The sequence below is a fragment of the Solanum tuberosum genome, unplaced genomic scaffold (assembly GCF_000226075.1).
Source record: "Solanum tuberosum cultivar DM 1-3 516 R44 unplaced genomic scaffold, SolTub_3.0 scf00162, whole genome shotgun sequence".
NCBI lineage: Eukaryota > Viridiplantae > Streptophyta > Magnoliopsida > Solanales > Solanaceae > Solanum > Solanum tuberosum.
The window spans coordinates 223,812-244,528 of record NW_006239088.1 but is presented as its reverse complement, the minus strand read 5'-3'; the positions used below and the strand labels follow the sequence as shown (position 1 = coordinate 244,528).

At 36.7% G+C, this 20,717-nt stretch overlaps 1 protein-coding gene across 1 annotated transcript; it reads right to left on the bottom strand.

The window, feature by feature from the left end:
- Positions 1-1,960: 1,960 nt before the first annotated feature.
- Positions 1,961-20,717, bottom strand: LOC102594022 (epoxide hydrolase 4). Its single transcript, XM_006353782.2, has 4 exons — positions 20,031-20,717; positions 2,884-2,982; positions 2,698-2,765; positions 1,961-2,237 (listed from the first exon to the last, which is right to left on the bottom strand). Exons 1-4 carry the CDS (start codon positions 20,646-20,648, stop codon positions 2,117-2,119), a joined length of 906 nt encoding a protein of 301 aa, XP_006353844.1. The 5' UTR covers positions 20,649-20,717; the 3' UTR covers positions 1,961-2,116.

Genomic DNA, 20,717 nt, shown 5'->3' with positions numbered 1-20,717 from the left:
ACATATCGTGTATTTAAGTAATTAGATTATATATTATTGTAAGTTACCCTTAAATAAAAAGTTTTGGCCCATGGACCGACCCCAGCCCGGCCCCGATCAAGCCTCAAGGGACAAGAGCTTATATGGGTCAGGATTATAAGCCCTAGTTTTAAATGGATTTGAATTTTATTATCCCAACCGTACCCCAATAACGGATTGGGTTGGGCCGGCCCCACTACGCATATCACACTTTATTGTTTTTACCCCCGCCCCACTCCACCCCGCTTAAACCCGCAACATTCTTTTGCTTCTAACATTTTATGTGGTGACAACCATTTTTATTTTTCATTCATATGTAAAAGGTGAATTGTGTCAATTTTAATAAAATAACAATCTAATTTCATTAACGAGTATGTAAAATCTTTCACTAGCTACTGCTAAGTGTAACAATACATTCAAAGAACAATATTTTTATAATCAGAACTATAATTGGGATCAAATAATGAGAAAAACTACATACCCACTTAATGAAAAGAGACAATCAAGAATTTGAAGGATTACCTAAAACGGTAATGTAAAATTGGAGTTAAAAATAGAAGAAATTTATCAAGAATGGCTAGGAATCAAGTGTGTTGTTGCTATTTGATATTCTTGGTCAGCAATTAGTGACTGATAGAGTATTAAAATTCCAACTTTCAGCTCTTGAGTATTGATAAATTTTAGCTGGGAAGATTTCAGTTTCAAGAAATGGACGACAAAAATAAAAAAAATCCAACTCGCGTACCCGCCACGCAAAAGTTCTAACCCGCACTGCACTATAATCCGTCCCGTCTCATTGCCATCCCTACGTATGTCACTCTATTCTCTCTCGAATCCCATAAACGAAAAATGTAAATTTGTGTAACCCTAATATGGCTATGGCCTGTGGCCAACCATCTCCATTCTCTAGCCACATATATACTCTTCATTTCCTCAACATCTCAATTTATTTTTCTAAATTCTTCAGCCATTTTAAAATCTCCCACGGGCCTAGTAAAACAATCAAAATTCATAGATAATTATGCAACACTCATAAAACCATCAAAGATAAATAGTCCACTGCAAACTAAGCAATTGAATGTGGATTCTATTTCAATTAAAATAAATTTACATACATTGATAAATTGTCAATCGCAAAGTGGACAGAAAATAAAGTATGCAAAATGAAATTACTATGAGAACCTTCAATAAGCTACTATTGGTAAGATTTGAAGATCTTAGAATTCAAATACTAAAGCAATGTTATATCAAATATGATTGCAAAATAGATTTTCTCATAAATAGACATACTTTAATATGTTTTTGCTTAATTGAGAACTTTGTTAATATGACGGCAAAAAGTCCTTACTATATTGTAGAAAATGATGGATTAACATATTAAATGAGATTATTGATTTATGTTATAAAATTTAAAATGGAGGAAAGAATCACTCATGCCATGATCACTCTATTTGGACTTAGGCCATTATTAATAAGACTCAACAAACAAAATAATCCCTTTTCAGTAGTGTCACTTCAATTGGAAAAACCCTCCAAAAAGGGGTTCAATTTCCATCTTAGATTGTGAACAAAAACTTTATATATATTAGAACTGGTGATTTAATCTTTTGTGTATAAGCTAAAACTCTATACACTAAATTATCCACTATATAAGTAAACAAACATGATGTAATAAATATATGATCTATTAATTTTTTTATTAAAACTGAATAAACAATTATTCTATAATAAATACAATATATAAATACATGATTAATGATGTAAATTCCATGATTAATAGTATGTATCCCAACTATCTCCCACTTAGACTTTTAACCATCACAATTATTATAACATAATATATTTAAATGCATGGTTAATAATATTACAATTATTATAACGTAATATATGTGAATGCATGGTTGCGAGATAGAAAAGTTATTTTCCATAAAAATGTTAAATAAAGTGCAAAATGGCGGTGAATCATCTTATTTACAAAATCTTTCAAAGCTGCAATTGTCTTATAAAATTTTAACAATCCATAAATCTTTTCAAATTAGTACTTGAGTTTGTAGACAAGGAAATACAAAAATTAGTAATAAGCAGTCTAATTAATTAATTAATCATCTGAACCACACAAGAAGTCGTTAACTATTTTGTTGAACTTGGCCCCATGCTCGAGTTGGGGCACATGAGAGGCATTTTTAATGACTTCCAATCTAGCCTTTTCCCCAAGAAGCCTGCATTGTATATAGATGAATCAAAGATTGCCAAAAAAAATTTTCAAGTAAAATACATATCTAAACATAACTTGAAGTTTCAAAAGTTATTTTCTGACACAACTTCAGAAACTTATTTTATATATCGATAGATAGATAACAATAGATTGTAGATTATTTTATATTAATGCATTTACTATAGCCATAGTGCATCGATCGATCAATGTGAAGATAAAATAAATACGAGTTGGTAGAGAGATACAATAACAAAAATAATTTTGAGCGATAATAAATAAGCATTTTAATAAAGAGTGTTAACCTTTATCAGCATTATTTAATTGCCATTAGATTCAAGGTTGCTAGAGGTTTTAGAGATATTTAAAAGAATGATAATTGCCACTAAAAATTTATATTTAGCGGCAGTTAAATTATTTCTATTAATTAATTGCCGCTAAAGATCATTGAGTGAGAGAATACATACTCTTTGAGTTCAGTTGCCTTTTCAAGTAGAAATATCTGATCATTCTCCCCCCACACAATTAATACTTCCTACATACACACACCAATAAAGATACATATTAATGCTACAAATAATTATGTTACCAACCAAAAAAATAAATACTAATTAATCACTTGACATTTTATTTTCAAATAAAATAAAATGTACCTGTTGAAGTGGAGTTATATTATCTACTGTGTCATCTCTTCCAATGCTTAACCCATTTAACAGTTCCAACTTTTCCTTCCTGTTTTCAAGATACAATTTCTGCATGACAACTTTTAGTTTCAATTATGCAAATTTTATGTTTTACATTTTTCTAGACATAGGGAGATAATATATTTCATGCAAATCTATCTATAAATGGAACCACAAAATGTATAATACATAAATATTCAATTATTTATTATTTTTGAAATAGGATGACCATGTTGTTGAACAAATTAAGTTAATTACTCCACTTGTAAAAGTGGTCCACAAAAGCTCGTTATATATAATGAAAAAAAAAAAAAACTATACCTACCAAACTAGAAATTTTCTTGACAGATGCAACTTCCCATGCTTTAGTATAGTAGTAACTAGAATAAAGAGAAAACTACAATTCAATATGTTTGGGTCATCCATTTTATAACATATGTACATAGTGTAAATAGTGTGTATATATTTTATACTAACATATATATATATATATATATATATATATATATAATATACATACATATACAAATCTATACACATTATATATAACTGAGTATAAGGTAATATATACTTCGATCATATTTAATAAATTAGATGGTCGAATGTTATATATTGATAACTATCAAAAATAAAATCAAACTTGATAGAGATCATTCCTTACGGTTCTTGTTATCCATCAACAGAAAATTATTCCCACTAGATTATTGATTCATCCATAAATCGACAACACAACATTTATTATTATTTTACTAAAATATCTTTTATATGAAAAATTAGTGAAAATATATAGTTGATACATACACCACTAAGGTCTTATTTACATGCATTTAATAGAGGCTTGAATCTTAATCATTCAAAACCAATCCATCAAATTCATTTTTTTTCAATAAAGGACAAGTATAAAATAGAACCTAAAACTAAATTAATTACACAAAAATGCCCCTTTACATTCTAATTCCCAAAACGCCTAGTCGGCAGAAATTATTTAAACAACATCATATAGCGACCTCAACTATAGCGACATCATATAATGACCCCAGATGGCTGAAATTATTTTCTCTATTTTGTGATGGTTTCAGAATTTAGAGCATTCCTATAGAGACCCTAACTCATTTATGACTTTTTGGAACTGACAGTTCGGTCACTAGGTCGTTCATTTGATTTTTATGCAAGTTTTTATATTTTGAAGCTTGAACGGTTGACTTCGGTCAAAACATCAGACCAAACTACATAAGAATGCAATTCTGATGGTTCATTTAGCTCCATAGCATTGAGTTTTGTCTAGAAGGACCCTTGGTTTGGGTCCCAAGGCTTCTGAAATCTATTCGAGCTACTTTGTGGATTTTGGCTAAAATAGAGCCTTGAGTGTGGGACCCAGTTTTTTACTAGACGACCTTTGTTGGATGGTTTACATCTCTGTTGAGTCTGAAATACCAAATTTGGTGGGTATTATAGTTTGTTTGTGCGTGCAGGTTTCCGAGCCAATCCCGAGCACCAGAGTGGAGTCCGTTAGGACTTTGCTAAATTTGTTGGTATGTGTGTTGCCTTATGTCGTAGGCCCTTCTTTCTAAAAAGTGGAGTGTAGCAGTCCAAGCAATCCTGGCACCACTTAAGCACTAGTTGCTTTAGTAGCTAGGAAACCTCTTTAGTGACACTTTCCAGCAAGGTCCTAGCCGCTTTAGAAACCAGGGATAGAGACTCCCACCTACTAGGGTTTAGCCGCTTTAGCTGCCCTGGCACCGATTTAGCATTGGTTAATTTAGCGGTCAGGGAGCCATTTTAGCAAAGCCCACCAGCAAGGGCCTCGCCGCTTTAGCAGCCAAGGCACCATTTTAGTGGGGCCAATTAAGCAGCTTAGTGACCGATTTAGCGGTTATTGCTTGTGGTTTTATCCTTTTTAGCCCTCATTTTCTCTAAGTTTTAATTTAATTGTAGGACTTTAGAGGGCTCATTTGTGTGGGAAATATGTGTTTATTGTTGGGATTAGCTGTGGGATTGCCTTGAGGCATTGGGAAGGTCATTGATTACACATCTAAACTCGTAAGTTTTCTTTCCTCTCCTCAATTTTTAGTCTTCAAGTGTTTTGTTGATCATGTTGGTGCAAGACTGCCTTAGCGCAATTTTGAGCTTGAATCGTGTTGGTCTTCGGGGCACGAGCTCCTTGAGCCAAATGGGACCTATTGTCGGAGTCAATTTCAGGATTTCTTGCGTGAGTCCCACAATGTTGTTTTAACTCATTTTTAGTTCATCTTCAATTGTTGAAAAATGGGTATCAAAACATCTGTAATGACGTTATGATATTACATTTGATAGAATGGAAGAGATCGAAGGCATTTTAAAAGGGTAAAGCTTTGATTTAGTAAGATTTTGGAGCGCGTGTGATCATCTTTGCAGGCTATGGCTTACCGATCTTAGATTGTACTTGTGTTGGCTTTAACATGATGTTTAGCTAGTTTTGGGAGGGTGCTTAGCATGACTCATGTTTAGTTGATAGAATTCCTGCCTTAGCTTCAATATTTTGGTATTTTCAGGGGATTCAAGCATGTTTTACCTCATTGTGATGTTTATCATGCCATGTTGTTGTCTTATATCTTTCGCACTGTCATTTCTAAGTATTCTTGGCCTTAGTCTAGGCTTAGACTAGTGATTTCCATAGAAAATTGTTATTTTGAATTGTGTGCCTTAGAAAACTATCGACGACATTTCGAACGATTCTAACTCTATTTAGACTGATATAGCAGACTTGGGTCTGATAGTATGAATCCTTAGCTCAATGACAACTCTACTCTTATTGAACTTTCATCCATAACTCCCTATGATATGGCTTGACGTGTTTTTATTGTGATTTCAGGCCTTGTTGGTAACATTGGATCAGGTCATGGGTTTTAAGTTGGAATGGGTCCCTTGTGACTTTGAAGGTGGTTTTGTTTTATGGTATATTCCCGCATGATGATGAACATGTGATTATGGAGTTCTTCAGAGTGTACTAGCCACAGTTCAATGTATGGGCCCACTACTACTAGCCACGACTTGAGGTTTGAGAGTACGTCTACTAGCCACAGTTCATGGTCAAGGCATATGTTTACTAGTCGCGATTCAAGGTGTGTGCTCAGTTCTTGACAGTATGGTTCTACTGGGAGTATTTAGGATACCTTAGCTGCGGTTCGAGGTCTGAGTTTTGGTTTCTCCAATAATAGAAGTTTATCAAATATTAGTTTGGAATTATGTTAGCTCTTTTGTGTACTCATCAGACTTATGAGGGCCCGTTTAAGTAGTTTTCATTTCAATTGTGCACGAGTGTACCTTCTGAGCTTATATGGGTACAATTATGTTAAAGTTAGCAACATTACTTTATCACTCTATATTATGTTAGGCTATTGAGGCCCGTAGTTGGACTTTTTGTCATTGTACTATTCATCTGACTCGTAGCTATCATTTATTTCCTCACTTTCATTATGTATTTGCTTTCCAAGCTCAGTCGGCCTATGATGCCTACTGGTACCTATTATTTTGGAACTCATGTTACACTGCATCTATTTTTCCTGATACAAATCCGAGCATCGGCCGACAACATTGATCTTTTACAACAGTAGGGACATCCGGAGATTTAGGGTGAGCTGATGGCATCTTAGTTTGACTCGTCTCCATCTATATATAGATTTGGCTAGTCTTTGTATTAAAGACAAATCTAAACTTATTTTTACTTATTTTGGAACTTATGCCCATTATAGTAGCTTTATGATTGTGGGATTGGATCATGTATTATTGTATATATTTATGTCATTCCCTTTTTTCCGCTATTTAGTTATTTGTTTTGTTGATTATCTTACCGTTGTTTTAAAGTTTCTACCTATATGCTCGTCATTTTTCATTCGGGGATATGGTTTGGGTAACCTACCAGTGGGAATTAATAGGTGACATCATGGCTAGAGTTTTCAAGTCGTGATATAGTTGGTATCACAGCTCCAAGTTTGTTAGTGTTGTTGGTACAAAAGCTAATGTCTAGTAGAGTCCTGCAGATCGGTGTGAAGATGTTTATATCCTATATTATGTATGCTACATGACATCATATGAAGGTTCTTTTGATCCTTTATCATGTGTTGATTGTTTTAATTGGTTTATAGAATCTTTGTTGTTTCACTCTTTCATAGGATGGCCCGCCTGCGAGGTTCATCAACTGGGGGTGATGCTCCCGAGCTACTAGGTAGAGCCCCAGCTAGGAGTCGAGACCGACCCCAAGGTCGTGCATGAGATGTAACACCAGATAAGGATTAGGATAAAGAGACCATAAATTTAGTTGTAAAGCCTCAGCTATCTCTTATTGCTCTACCGTCGGTGGGGTCGAGACCAGCCTAGCCACCACCCGGGTCAACTATGGACAGAATTGCAGGCAGCTATTACTCAGTTATTGACCGTACTTGAGGGCATGCAACAGGCCCAAGCTCAAGTTATACCAGAACCATAGGTTCAACTGATAGTAGCAACTCCTAAGGTTGAGGCGCCACTAGCACCCATCGCCACCCAACCAGTCATCGCATTAGGAGCTATGCCATCAGAGGAACATAAAATGCTCGAACTATTTTTGAGATTGACTTATCTGAGGTTTTCTGGGGCTATAGGGGAGGACACCCACGAGTTCTTGACAACCTACAGAGATAAAATGTATACCTTGGGCCTAGTAATGTCGAGATGAGCAGACTTTACTAATATCAGCTTGATGGACCAGCAAGGCAGTGATGCAGGACCTTGATGAAGTGTAGACTAGTTGGATCCCCTCATGTGATATGAATAGAGTTCTGAGAGGCTTCTTTCCTAGGTTTGTGCTAATGAGTGTTAGAGATCATTTCAAACATCAGTTTACTAGGATGGAGTAGGGATCCATGATTGTGTTAGAATATGAGACTAGATTCCACGAGCTTTACAAGCATGCTACCATGATTCTACCTAGTGAGTAGGAAAGGGTTTGTTGCTTTGTTCGTAGGTTGAGATTGCAATTGCGCATTGAGACTGAGTCTATGGCTTTAGCGAGAATATTTTTCTTGAATGTTGTTAATCGTGTTCATGCTATGAGGAGCTCTGTCACTAGGCCAAAGGGGACAATGACAAGAGAGCTCGACACCAAGACAACTATAGTGATTCTCAGCCCAAGGATAGGAACCATTATGGTAGATCTAGTTAGCTACCAGCACCAGGGTCAATCTAGCCATCTTGTTCAGGCGGCGCTCTAGAATGCAGAGAGCGAGTAGTATAGTTATGGTGGTGCGGGTTTTGGTGAGTGTTTGAGAGGCTCACATTTGTGTTCTTTAGGCCTTGGTGGTCGATCTTCTCAAAGTTGTGCTTCTCAGGTTATTTTGATTGTGCTGAGTTTGACCACTTATCCAAAGAGTGTCCCAGGCAAGGGATGATTACGCCTACTTCACAGATAACTTAGTCAGTTTCAGTAGTAGCACTTTCTACTAGAGGCAGTACTTAGGGTCAGAATCACCACAGTGATCACCAGGGGAATTGAAGAGGATTCTGAACAGGTAGGGTAGGAGGTAAATTAGATGCTCAGTTCAGAGGCAGACATGGCCACCTATATGTAGCCCAGCGAGGGTGGAGGCTGAGGCATTAGACATTGTCATCACATGTACAATTTTCATATGCTAACAGCTTACCTCAACTTTATTTGATCCAAGTTCAACTTGTTCCTTTGTATCTGTTTACTATGCTTCTCGGTTAGGGTTGTCTTCTTAGACTCTAGAAACTTCATTACGTGTTTCGACTTCCGTGGTTGAGTCTCTAGTAATGAATCAGGTGTATAGATCCTATTTGGTGACTATTCATATGGGTGACACTTGGGCAAACCTTATTGTATTGGACATGCTTGATTGTGATGTTATTCTAGGCATGAACTGGTTATACCCATATCGCGCGGTCTTAAAGTACTTCGCGAAGAATGTTACCATATCCATGATTGGTATCCCTCTGGTGGCATGGCAGGAGGGATACCAAGCATTTCCTATTGTGCGAGAGTTCATAGACGTCTTCCTTTCCGACCTACCTGACCTTCTCCTCAGCATGATATCGATTTTTCCATTCATTTTGAGTCAGACACTCATCATATCTCTATTCCGCCTTACTCTACGGCTCTTGTGAAGCATAAAGAACTCAGTCTTTAGCTTCAGGATTTCTTAGACCAGGAACTCATTGAACCAAATGTTTTGACTCAGGTACATTGGTTCAGTTTCTAAAGAAAAAGGATGGATCTATGTATATGTGTATATGTCTCATATAAAATGACCTGTTTAATCAGATTTAGAGTATTGTGGTGTTTTCTAAGATTAATTTGGGATTAGGTTACCATCAGTTAAGGATTAGAGCGACGGACGTCCCTAAGACAACTTTTAAGACTTGTTATGGTCATTATAAGTTCCCAATGATGTTTTTTAGATTTACCAATTCCCCAGAGAAATCCATGGACTTGCTGACATGTGTTTAAAGGTCATATATATACTCTTTCTTCATTGTATAGTATATTCACGGAGCAGACAAGAGCACGAGCAACATTTGAGTACTATGCTCAAGACTTAGAGATCAACGACTTTCTGACAAATTCTCAAAGTGAGGGTTCTGGCTTGAGTCTGTAACATTTTCATGACGTGTGTTATCCAAGGATGACATTACTGTTGACCCCACAAAGATTGAGGGTATTCGTGATTAGGCTAGGCCTACCTTGGTTACTGAGATTCAGAGCTTTGTTGGGTTAGCTAACTACTACAGACAGTTTGTTAAGGGTTTCTCATCGATTACAACACCTTTGACTCGGTTGACTCATCTTGATGTCCCTTTTAAGTGGTTAGAAAGACTATGACCTCTTTATTCTATACCATCCAGGTAAGGTAAATGTGGTAGCAGAAGTCTTAAGCTGGAAGCCAGTGAGTATGGGTAGTCTAGCCATTTTTTTTTAGCTTTGAAGCAACCTTTTGGATCTGGAAATTTAGTGTTTAGCCAATGAGATGATTTGCCTAGGCTTAAGTCATACACGGCCCCTTAAAGTTGTCCGCATAATTCACTTAGACACCTCAACTTGGGCTTGTTCCAATTGAACACCTTCATTAGTTAAAAAAATATACCTATTGAACACTGTGTGACAATCAATTAAAAATAGAGAGCGCGTGTCATACACTTGCTAATGATGTGGCATAGTAACAAATAAGAAAAAGACATGCGACATTTCGTCCATAATAAAAAGTAAAAAAAAAATTAAAAAGAAAAATAATAGAAAAACTATGTTTTTAACAAAAAGAAAAAAGAAAAACTCTTTTTTTATCTTTGCCAGAACACCCCACCCAACCCACCCATCCACCCTTCGTCCATCCTTCCGCTCTCTTTACCGGAACACGCACAGAGTCGCCGCGACTAGAATCAAGGATAATCATCTTCGTTCCACCTTTTTTTGTCTCAATGTATTTTTTTCCACTCATACACTTGTCCCTCTCGTTTATTCCGATATCCATCAACATTTAGTTGTCATTTCTCTCAATTTCACTTTTTTTTCCAATCATCAATTCAGATTCTCATATTTATTTTTTCTTCTTCTATGTTGTGAGTTCTTTAGGATTTGAATTTTTTAACAATTTGAAAGAAAATAATTTCATATTCGTATTAGTCTTACCGGAAAAAATGGAATTTCGCCGGAATTATTTTTGACGCATTTGATTTTAGTTTTTGATAATATTAGTACTCCATTGTGGAATGCCGCTAGTAAAAATAATCATCAAGGAGTGTATGGAAAAGGGATGTGGCGGGGTCATGGCAAAGAAATTTGGTCGGATTTTTAAAAAAATAATATGACATTGAAAAGTTTAATTGGGGATGACACAACCAATAATTTAACTAGCAAATTAAGTTTAGCAGATTTAGGTTTTCGTTTTAACAAAAAATGAAGAAAAAAAAGTAGATCGAAAATGAAGTGCAAGAGATTTTTAAGATAGAGTGAAGAAGATGACAGGTAGAGAGGGGTGTGGGGTGGGGTTGTTTCTTTTTCTTGATTAAGAGCTTATTTTTTATTTATTTTTATAGTTATTTAGTTAATGTATGCAGGTGTGAAAAAAGTAACAAATTATCTAAAAAGAAAATTAAAAAATGAAATAGGAACCTATTCACGCGCTTAACAGCGGTGAGGTACACTTATTTTGCCACATAAGCACTTTGTGTTTAATAGGTATATGTTTTGAACAATTTAAGTGTTCAATAGGTATAAGTCCTAGTTGAGGTGTCTAAGTGAATTATGCGGACAACTTTAAGGGGCAGTGTATGACTTAAGCCTTGCCTTAATGTGTTAGATTCTAGATGGATTCTAGCCAATAGTGGGGTTTAGTCATCGTTAGAAGAGCAAATTTGTGGATGGTAGTTTCATGATGATGCCTTAGTGGCTATTCAAGATCTAGTGTTGTGAGGTGACGCTGGGAAGGCCACCTTGGATGTGGATGGTGTTTAGAGATTTGATGGTCGTATTTATGTTCCTAGAGTTTGGGAATTGATACTATTGATTCTTCACAAGGCCCATGACTCTAGATAATGTATTCATCCAAGCATATCGAAGATGTATCACAACTTGAGACAATATTACTGGTGGAGTGGTATGAGGAGAGATATTATGGACTATGTGTCTCATTGCTTGTGTTGCCAGCAGGTGAAGGCTGAGTATTTGAGGTCTGGTGGTGAGTTCTAAAGATACCCATTCTGAAGTGGAAATGAGAATACATCATTATAAACTTTGTTATGGGGTTGCCTCAACCTTCTAGAGGTGTTGATAACATATGGGTCATCGTAGATCGATTGACTAAGTCAGCACACTTCATCCTCGTTCAATCATTTTTGGTGCTGAGAGGTTGGCCCATATTTATATTCGAGAGGTAGTTAATTTCCATGGGGTGCCTATGTCTATTATATTGGATAGGGTTCTCAATTCACTTCTAGCTTCCAGAGGACTTTTCAGGAGGAGTTGGATACTCGAGTTGACCTTAGCACAACATTTCACCAACAGATCGACAGGCTTTCGGAGCATACTATTTTGGTTTTAGGGGATATGCTACGAGCATATGTATTGGACTTTAGAGGTCAATGGGATTAGTTCTTAGCTTTAGCGGAGTTTGTGTATAATAACAACTACCATTCGACTATTCATATGGATCCATTTAAGCCCTTATATGGTAGGCATTTTTGCTCTTCGGTTGGTTGATTTGAGGCTTTAGAGTCTAGGCTACGTGGTACTTATTTGCTTTAGGAGGTTTTGGACAGAGTTCGGGTGATCCATGATAGGCTTATGTCAGTACAAGACATGCATAAGAGTTATGTTGACTGTAGACATGAACCTTTAAGATTTGGAGTTGGTGACCGGGTATTTCTCTTAGTATCTCCGATGAAGGGCGTGATGAGATTTGGGAGGCAGGGTAAGGTTTGCCCAAGATATATAGGGTCATTTGAGATTTCTTGGAAAATTGGTGATGTTGCTTATGAGTTGCCCATACCTCCTGTATTTTTACCTATCCATTTGGTTTTTCATATTTCTATGCTTTTTCGGTATGTTCCTGACGAGTCCCATGTACTTAGGTATGACTCAGTTCATTTAGTTGATCATTTGACCTTTGTGGAGGAGTAAGTTGCTATTTAGGCTAGAGATCATGTGAGGCAATTACATACGAGGGTCATTCCTATTGTTCAGATTCAATGGAGACATCGTCCAATTGAGGAGGCTACCTGTAACGACTCAGAAAATGATAGGTTAAACTAGAGCCTTAACGTGGGGTTAATGTCTTGAGTTAAGGGCAAAGGCTAAGGGCTTTGGGTGCAGGCCATGGTTTGGGAACCTAGGCTACCTAAAACTAGTCCTAGCTACTGCCTCCTAAGACCACGAGGGCCGTGGTGCCACCCGTGGTGGCAAGGCAGCATGCTCAAGTTTGGTGCCAAGCCAAGGCACCCCTTCGCGAGCCACTTCACGACTCGTGGTCATGACCACGGGCCGTGGGAAGGTTCGTGAGGTTGCCTTAGCTTGTTGGGAAATGTTGTAAGTTGAGGAAGCTACTGTCCCAAATTTCACGGGAAACACCACGAGCCATGATGCCCTAGACGGTCCGTGAAAGTGAACTTGGAGTTCACTTAGGCTCAAGGGAGGCAAGGCAACTTAACCTAGGGGCTGCCCCATGACCACGAGCTTCACCACGACTCGTGGTGTGAACCACAGATCGTGGGAGCTTTCGTGGACTTGCCTTGGCCTTGGAGAGCTTGACAAGGATGGGAGGCACACTGCCTCAAGGACCACGGGTTCGACAACGAGCCGTGGTTCCCCTCACGACCGGTTTAGTTGGGCGTCGTCTCTTTTGGGCTGCCTCAAGTTGGGGGTTTTTGGTAATTTCGTTTTAATGTTTTATTATGTGGTCTTGATTTTAAATGGCTTATATGATAAAAATATAAGGTTTTAAGTCTTTTAAACTAGTCATTCACTCATTTTTTTCCCCAAATAAAATCCCCAAAGTTCTCTCTCTCTATTTTTCTCTCTAACTCAAGGAAGAAGAAGAAGTGGGAGCTAGGGTTTTGGATTCAAGGGTTTCTTCATCAAATTTCTTGGGAAATCTTAACAAAGGTATGGTGATCCTTCATCTAGGGTTAGCTTTCACCCTAGAGTCAACTTCAAAGTAAACTTTTAAAGATTCAAAGTTCATGAAAATCTAGGGTTTTACTCAATCTCATGAGTTCTTTCACCAAATGGTTTTTAAAAGGTTTCTAATGGCATATTATTGTTATATTGTTGTTGTATTGATGATTTAAGATGAAAATACTCCATGAACCCATGATTTCTCTCTATTCCTAGTTTATGCCTTTATGAAGTGGGTTGCTTGATAATGCATGTATACGAATAGAACTTGTTTAAATGGCTTAGATTGTTGAAGTATGTCATTACCCATGCTTATTTTATGGTGCATTGTTGGTGTATTGGTATGTGAGGTTTATGGCCTTAAAGGCAAGATATGAGAAACTACTTGTTGATTTAGAATTGTTAACTTGATGTTGATCCACTTGAAAGGTGGAGGTGTTTACTTATTATGTACATTGTGACCATGGCCTTGAAGACATAGTATGAGAAATGGAAGTGTTATCATGACATTGTATGAATGAGAATTCAATGAAGCTAATGTGATCATGTTATGAATGTAAGTGTGTTATTATTGAAAGACTATTTCTCAATTTTACACTCATGAATGTTAATGATAGAATATGAAGGATTCTTCAATATACAATATACCTTGAATGGGTAGGGCTTATGCTTCATTTGCTTGTATAAATGATTATATTGTTGATTGTTGAATCCTTGGATCGGTAGGCTAGTAGCACCCTTTCACTCATGTTAATAATGAACCTTCGGATCGGTAGGCTTATGGCACCCTTCCATGAAGGTTAATGATGAGCCTTGAACCGGTAGGCCTATGGCACACTTTCAAGAAGGTTAATGATGAGTCTTGAACCGGTAGGCCTAGGGCACCCTTTCAAGAAGAGTTAATGAGCTTTCCTAAATGTACCTTGAATCGGTAGGCTTAAGGCACCCTTTCATATGTAATGAATGAATTGGAGTCGGTAGGCCAATGGCACCCCTCATATGTTATAATGTCAAGGTAATGAACTATACTATGGGAATGTAGGCTAAGCACCGAGTGGATTTGGTTAGATGGAAACTCCCCCAAAGTTAGGCATAAGTTTCAATGATCGTCTACCTTATCCCATAAACTATGTGCCCACATAGGTCTAGCTAGTGGATCCACCTAAGCTATATGAACTGGTCTTCCTTAGGCAAGTAGACCACCTCTTTACGGTGTGGGGACTTATGACACCGGATTCCATGACAAGCTCTCATGGTCTATGTCGGTTAACGCTTACTTCCCATCATGTGAGATTTTCATTGTGGGTCTTGATAGGTTCTACGAAGTGTAGGTAGTAGTATGGGTACCTATACATTGCACGAGTAGGCTTGAGAGGGTCATAGTGAGTTTCTCTAAATCTTAATGGCTATGACATGAAAGTGTCTTAAATGGAGTAATTGAAGAATGTTAGCTCTTAAATGCTTAAAATGATATATATGCTATACTTGGGTTGTATTATGAGTTACGTTCCCTTGTCATGCCTTATGAAATGATGTGTCTTTTATGTATGAATATGGCTTAAAGATGAAAGGAAATGAATGGTAAGTTCACTTTAGGTGACCTAAATGTGGTGCCCTAGTGTGGATGTGGTATGAGATGCTATCCATGCATTGCACAAGGCATAGCATAAGGGTTGCTTGAGGTGAAGGTTCAAGGTAAAGGTAATGGTTTCCATGTGATATTGTTTAAGTGTGAAGTTATGACTTATATGACGTTAGTGCTTGTATATGATGTCTTTTATGTTATTGTACATGATGTTTCTAAAAAGTGGCATAATTCATGGTTTCCAACCAAAATGTCCCCTTTTAAAGCATGTTTTGCATGGTCATCATACTTAGTACATTTCTGTGTACTAACCCATATTCTCCATGTTTTTACTACAAGTGTAGGTTCCGGCAAGTGATTCCTTCTAGCTAGTTTGAAGTGTTGGACTGCTTTTCCTCCAAGACTTGGTATGTCCTCATGGATTCGAGGACAAGACTTTTAAGTTTCCTTTATTCATGTTTTAGACATTTTAGTAGTTGCTTCGATTGTAAAGGATTGTGTCCCTAGTATGCTTTAAGATTGTGTCTAAGTTGGCCATGTGAGATTTAGACTTGTGTTGTATTTCAAGTTCCTCTTTTAATGACGTTTGATATTGTGGATTTAAATGAGTTTTAATTCCGTACTATTTCTATATCGAATGCAATGAAATTCTATGAGGCTTGTATGAGACCCCTTCGGGGTCGAGTACACCGTGTTGCATCCGGGCCTAGACTCGGGTCGTGACACTATCGGGATACCGAGTATGAGATGTGAGTTCAGTATCCCCGCCTATTCGAGACTTCATGTACTTTTTGACTTTTACTTTCGAGGACAAAAGTCTTTTTAGTAGTGGATGTTGTAATGACCCTTTAGATAATTTTCTCTGTTTTGTGATAGTTTTGATGTTTAAGTCTTTCCTATATATATGGGAATGGAGTTTTTAAAGCTTGAACAGTTGACTTCGATCAAAACCTCAGATAAACGACCTCAAAATGCAATTTTGATGGTACCTTTAGCTCTGGGGCGTTGAGTCTAGTGTAGAAGGATCCTTGATTTGGGCCTCGGGGATTTTCCAGTCTTATTTCGAGCAACCTTGTGAATTTTGGATAAAATACAGCCTTGGGTGTGGAATCCACTTTCTGTGGAAGTTTCAACATCTCAATTGATGTTTCTATTGCAAAAACATATAAAGACTTCACTTCTATCCTTTCCAAATTTGTGTATAATTTTTTTGAGAATTCTATTGCAACAAGAGTTCATGATCGGAGTCCAAGTTGTACTTGTCCCTGACATGTTGTCTTTTCTGTATCTATTACTATAGATATAGATACCCTTGATGAAGCCAAAGATCTAGATGGCAACAAAAATGTTAGAGCTCCTAATTCTTCATCCCAACATCAGTTTTGACTAAAAGAAAAAAATTGGGGAAGAAAAGAAAATTTTCTTCGTCTCAATTGGAAATTTATGAAAAAATGAGTATTTTTTTGGAGTTATTTATTATAGGAAATAATGGACCTGGCTTTGAAGAATGTAAGAAAAAATTGGATGAATTTGTGTCACGGACTTAAACTTCCACTAAACACATTGTGTGACACCGACAACTCACTCACAAAATTTTCATGATCTTGCAAGGTCAAGTAAGACTTTTTAATATTAGATTTCCAAGGAAATGTTGAATTAAAGAAAGACATAAGAGAATTGTCAAGATAAGTTTTTATATTGCTCAAAACTTATAAGATTTGCATGATACCTTTACAAATGAATGTTAATCTATTTATACTACTCACTTGAGGGCTAATTATTTTTTATGATCGTAGTGTCCAGGTTAGTTTTTGCACACCTCAACTAATTCTATGGGATACCTACTACCTCCCACCAATAATAGGTACCAAGAAACTCTGTCACCAAGGCTAGGATAGATGGAAAAAATCACCTAGTATTTTTGTCTCTACTGAAATTTGAACCTAAGACCTCATAAATCTCAACCACTTCATTTGACCATTAGGCCACACCCTTGGGTGCCTAGGTCACATTCTTGGGTGCAATACTAGATCATTAAGGAAATGTTGAAGCAAATAATCTAAGTCTTAAGATAATATAAATTGTGTACAATTCAATATTCCAGAATTCTCTACACAAACATAATAATTCAATGACTTCCATGCAAATCCATGGAATTTTAAGATCTTCCAAGAAAAATCTCCTCGTCTCTAGAATATTCCACTAAAAACTAGTCTTCTTTCTTTATAAATTTTCCATATGGACACTTTTGTAACACGTGACACTTAAGTGGCATGATGATGTGATAAATCATCACACTATCCCCTACATGATGTTGAGATGACCATGATAATGTGCATTAATTCTTAGATCTTGTCTTTGAATTGCCAAAAGTCTTTATATCGCTCCCACATGGTTTCCTCTGATGATTGACCTTTTTAAGTGAATAGGAAACATGGCAGTGGCTTTATGCCCTTGTTTTCTCTTGGCCTGGTAGTCAATGATAGACGCAATCTCCCGATCATGCAATGTGGTGATGGTAACTAATGCCCAACATATTTGAATTTGGTTAGGATCATCTTTGTTGTCATGGTATGGCTCGAGCACACTATGAAAGATGGAATGAACCTTAAAATGAGGTGCTAATTCTAGCTTATATGAAATCTTTCCCACCTTGGCAACGTTCCTAAACTATCCCTCATACTTTCGTACAAAATTTTGGTTCATATCTTATAGTGCCTTAAATTGTCTTTGGTTAAACTTCACTAAAACCATGTCCTTAACCTTTTAATATGTGGGACGACATTTACGGTATGAAAACTTATTCACCTTCTTTACTACCTTGTACTAGTAGAACACTGTCAAGTAGCTCCTCAAACCCTTTGACCATATGGTAAGACCATAAACTCATGCCCACGCACAAGAGCAGTAGTGAATGTGGTGTTTGTAGTTGATAGTCTAGGCTAACACGAATGGTGTCAGCCCGATAAACTCTCTTGGTTTCAAGTTATATGAGAATTGGGTTAGGTCTATGAGCCTTGCCCAATCTTTCTGATGTGAAGTCATAAAGTGCCTCAGGCTCCAACAAAGCATTGACCCGTTCCATCCATTCATCCATCTACAGGTAAAAATTAGCGGAGAAAAATGCAACTGCCTGCCAAGTATATTGAACAAATCTCTCCAAAAGTTTCCTATAACATACGGGTCTTGATCGCTAAGATGTGCGTCGACAAGACCCAATACATCATCACGTTCCTGAATAATAGTTTGGTAGCCTCTTTAGTAGTGCAACTTGTTCTGGCAGGCATTAAGCTTGCATACTTCAAAAATCTATCCACCACAATCATTATCATCCTATATCCATCAAACTTTGGCAAGTAAGTGATAAAGTCCATCATCATACTCTCCCATGGATGTTGTGCAATCAGTAATGGCTCCAAAGGTCCTCTGAGTTGTCGTTGTTCCTCTTTATTCTATTGGCACACAAGATAAGCATGCACATAACATTTAATATCATTACGCATGCTCGGGAAATAATAAATTGATTAGATCAAGGCCTTTGTGTGATGTTGGCTCAGGTGCTTGACCCACAACGTTTTGTGACTTCCCTTCATAATTTTCTGCCTAGTGTCTCCAAACAGAGGCATGTAGACCCACTTGAGAATATGTTGAGTCGTGCATAAAAGAATAAAAGACTGCCAACTCCATAAGTTGCTTTGCTTCGGGTCTGTGTTACATACCATCCTTAATAACATCTCTAGTGTAACAACTAGTTGTGGTGATGGAAGCAAGCTCAGATATCCTTCTCAAAGCGTCATCCACAACATTGATATAAATTTTGTAGAAGTCCTTATTCTAGAATTCTACCGTCTTCCAAGGGAAATCTTTGTCTTTAATTAGAATATTGCACTAAAAACTAGTTTTCTTTCTATGTAAGTCTTCCACATAAAAGACTTTGTGTCATTTGACGCTTAAGTGGCATGATGACGTGGCGGGTCATCACACTTGGCTAGGATGAACCATTGTATAGAATAATTGTTAGTATATTTTGTGAAAGTGACATATATACGAAAGCATGAGTGACGCTAAAGGTTTAAGAGTTAGAGAATTGAATTATGGTCATAAAAAAAATATCTTTAATTCTGCTAATTAGCTAGAGCTAGAATATACGTTAGACATTAAATATAAATACATATTCAAATGTGTATTTATATTTAGATATTTTAATTTTAATGCACATCTTAAATATTCAGATATTTATTCATGTCCAAACGTCTTACTTTTAATGAAAACAAATGATCAAACTTCCAATTAAACATATCCTACTATTAAATGTAAAACTGCTACGCAAAAAAAAATAGTCAACCAAACTCTTGGATTAGTATTCTTTCATTATTATCTTGACCGAAAGAGAAACGAAATGAAAGTGGAAAAGGAAAGAAATAAAGATAGAAATTCAATCAAGTGAGAAACTATGGTATTTTGAACAACCAACAGAAAATATCAGATTAATTTTAAAATACATATACATAAAATATCTAATTTAAGATATAAATTATTGGTTCAGTTACCTCTCATTTTGACCCTGCTCTCACTATCCCAAAAATATTTACCATCTTATGTTTGCATTAAAAAAGTTAAAAATATTATTTCTTAATATCAAATGTAAATAGTAGTAATATTTTCAGGCAAATCTTTTAGCACAAATATTAATATTCAAATTCAAATTTTAATCCAAAAAATTAAAGAAACTCGAAAGCCATAGCATTAAGAAGAGTATTACTTTCTTTAAACAATTGCTGCAAATTAATTGTCCTATTTTAAATGTAACTGAGAGTTGAAATTTCGAGATTTAATCAATTGAAACATGAAATTAGTTCAGAAGTAGAAGGGATGAGTAATAAATAAACTCACGTTGATAAAATCATTGAGAAAGAAATCCGGCATATATGGCAAACTCCGATTAGTAGACGCCGTAATCGATACCCGGAGCTGGGTCACCGTCGCCGGCAACATCAAATCCTCAATCTTCTCAACATTAGCTCTTTTCAATAGTCCATCGTTATCTATTTTCTTAATATTAACCGCCGAACTTGCTATAATTACCTTTTCTACCCTTCCCGGCAACATTTTAGCCATGTGATAGGCAACAAATCCACCATAACTAGTCCCAATGATGGAACACTTTTCAATACCAAGTTTTTCTAAAAGCTTTACGATGCAGGTTGCTTGAAAAACCTCTGACCTCTGGAGAGATTTGGTTGTAGAACGGCCGAAGAAGACGAGGCTAGGAATGTATAAATCGAAATCATTAGAGAAGAATGAAATCTGTGGACGCCATTGCCAAACGCCGTGAGGACCAAATCCGTGGATTAAGATAAGTGATGGTTTCATTTTTGATGATTTTGGACCCCAAAAGTGGATAGTCGTTTCATCGTCGATTTCTATTGATTGACAAGTTAGGCCGGCGCCGGTCAGACACCGACGGACGAAGCCGCCGTATAAGCCAATTGGGCTGAGCCAAGAAAACATTGTTTGATATTTTGAGCCGTTGCTAGGAAGCCAAGGTATGTGGAGTGCTATGTTTATTTTTAATGTTCA

What these genes read in the sequence shown, in the direction of transcription:
- LOC102594022 (XM_006353782.2), bottom strand. Translation starts at nt 20,648, where the DNA reads ATGTTTTCTTGGCTCAGCCCAATTGGCTTATACGGCGGCTTCGTCCGT. An exon ending in TTCTCAATGATTTTATCAAC is followed by an intron (nt 2,983 to 20,030) that starts GTGAGTTTATTT and finishes GTTGTCATGCAG; the next exon opens with AAATTGTATCTTGAAAACAG. An exon ending in AAGGCAACTGAACTCAAAGA is followed by an intron (nt 2,238 to 2,697) that starts GTATGTATTCTC and finishes TATACAATGCAG; the next exon opens with GCTTCTTGGGGAAAAGGCTA.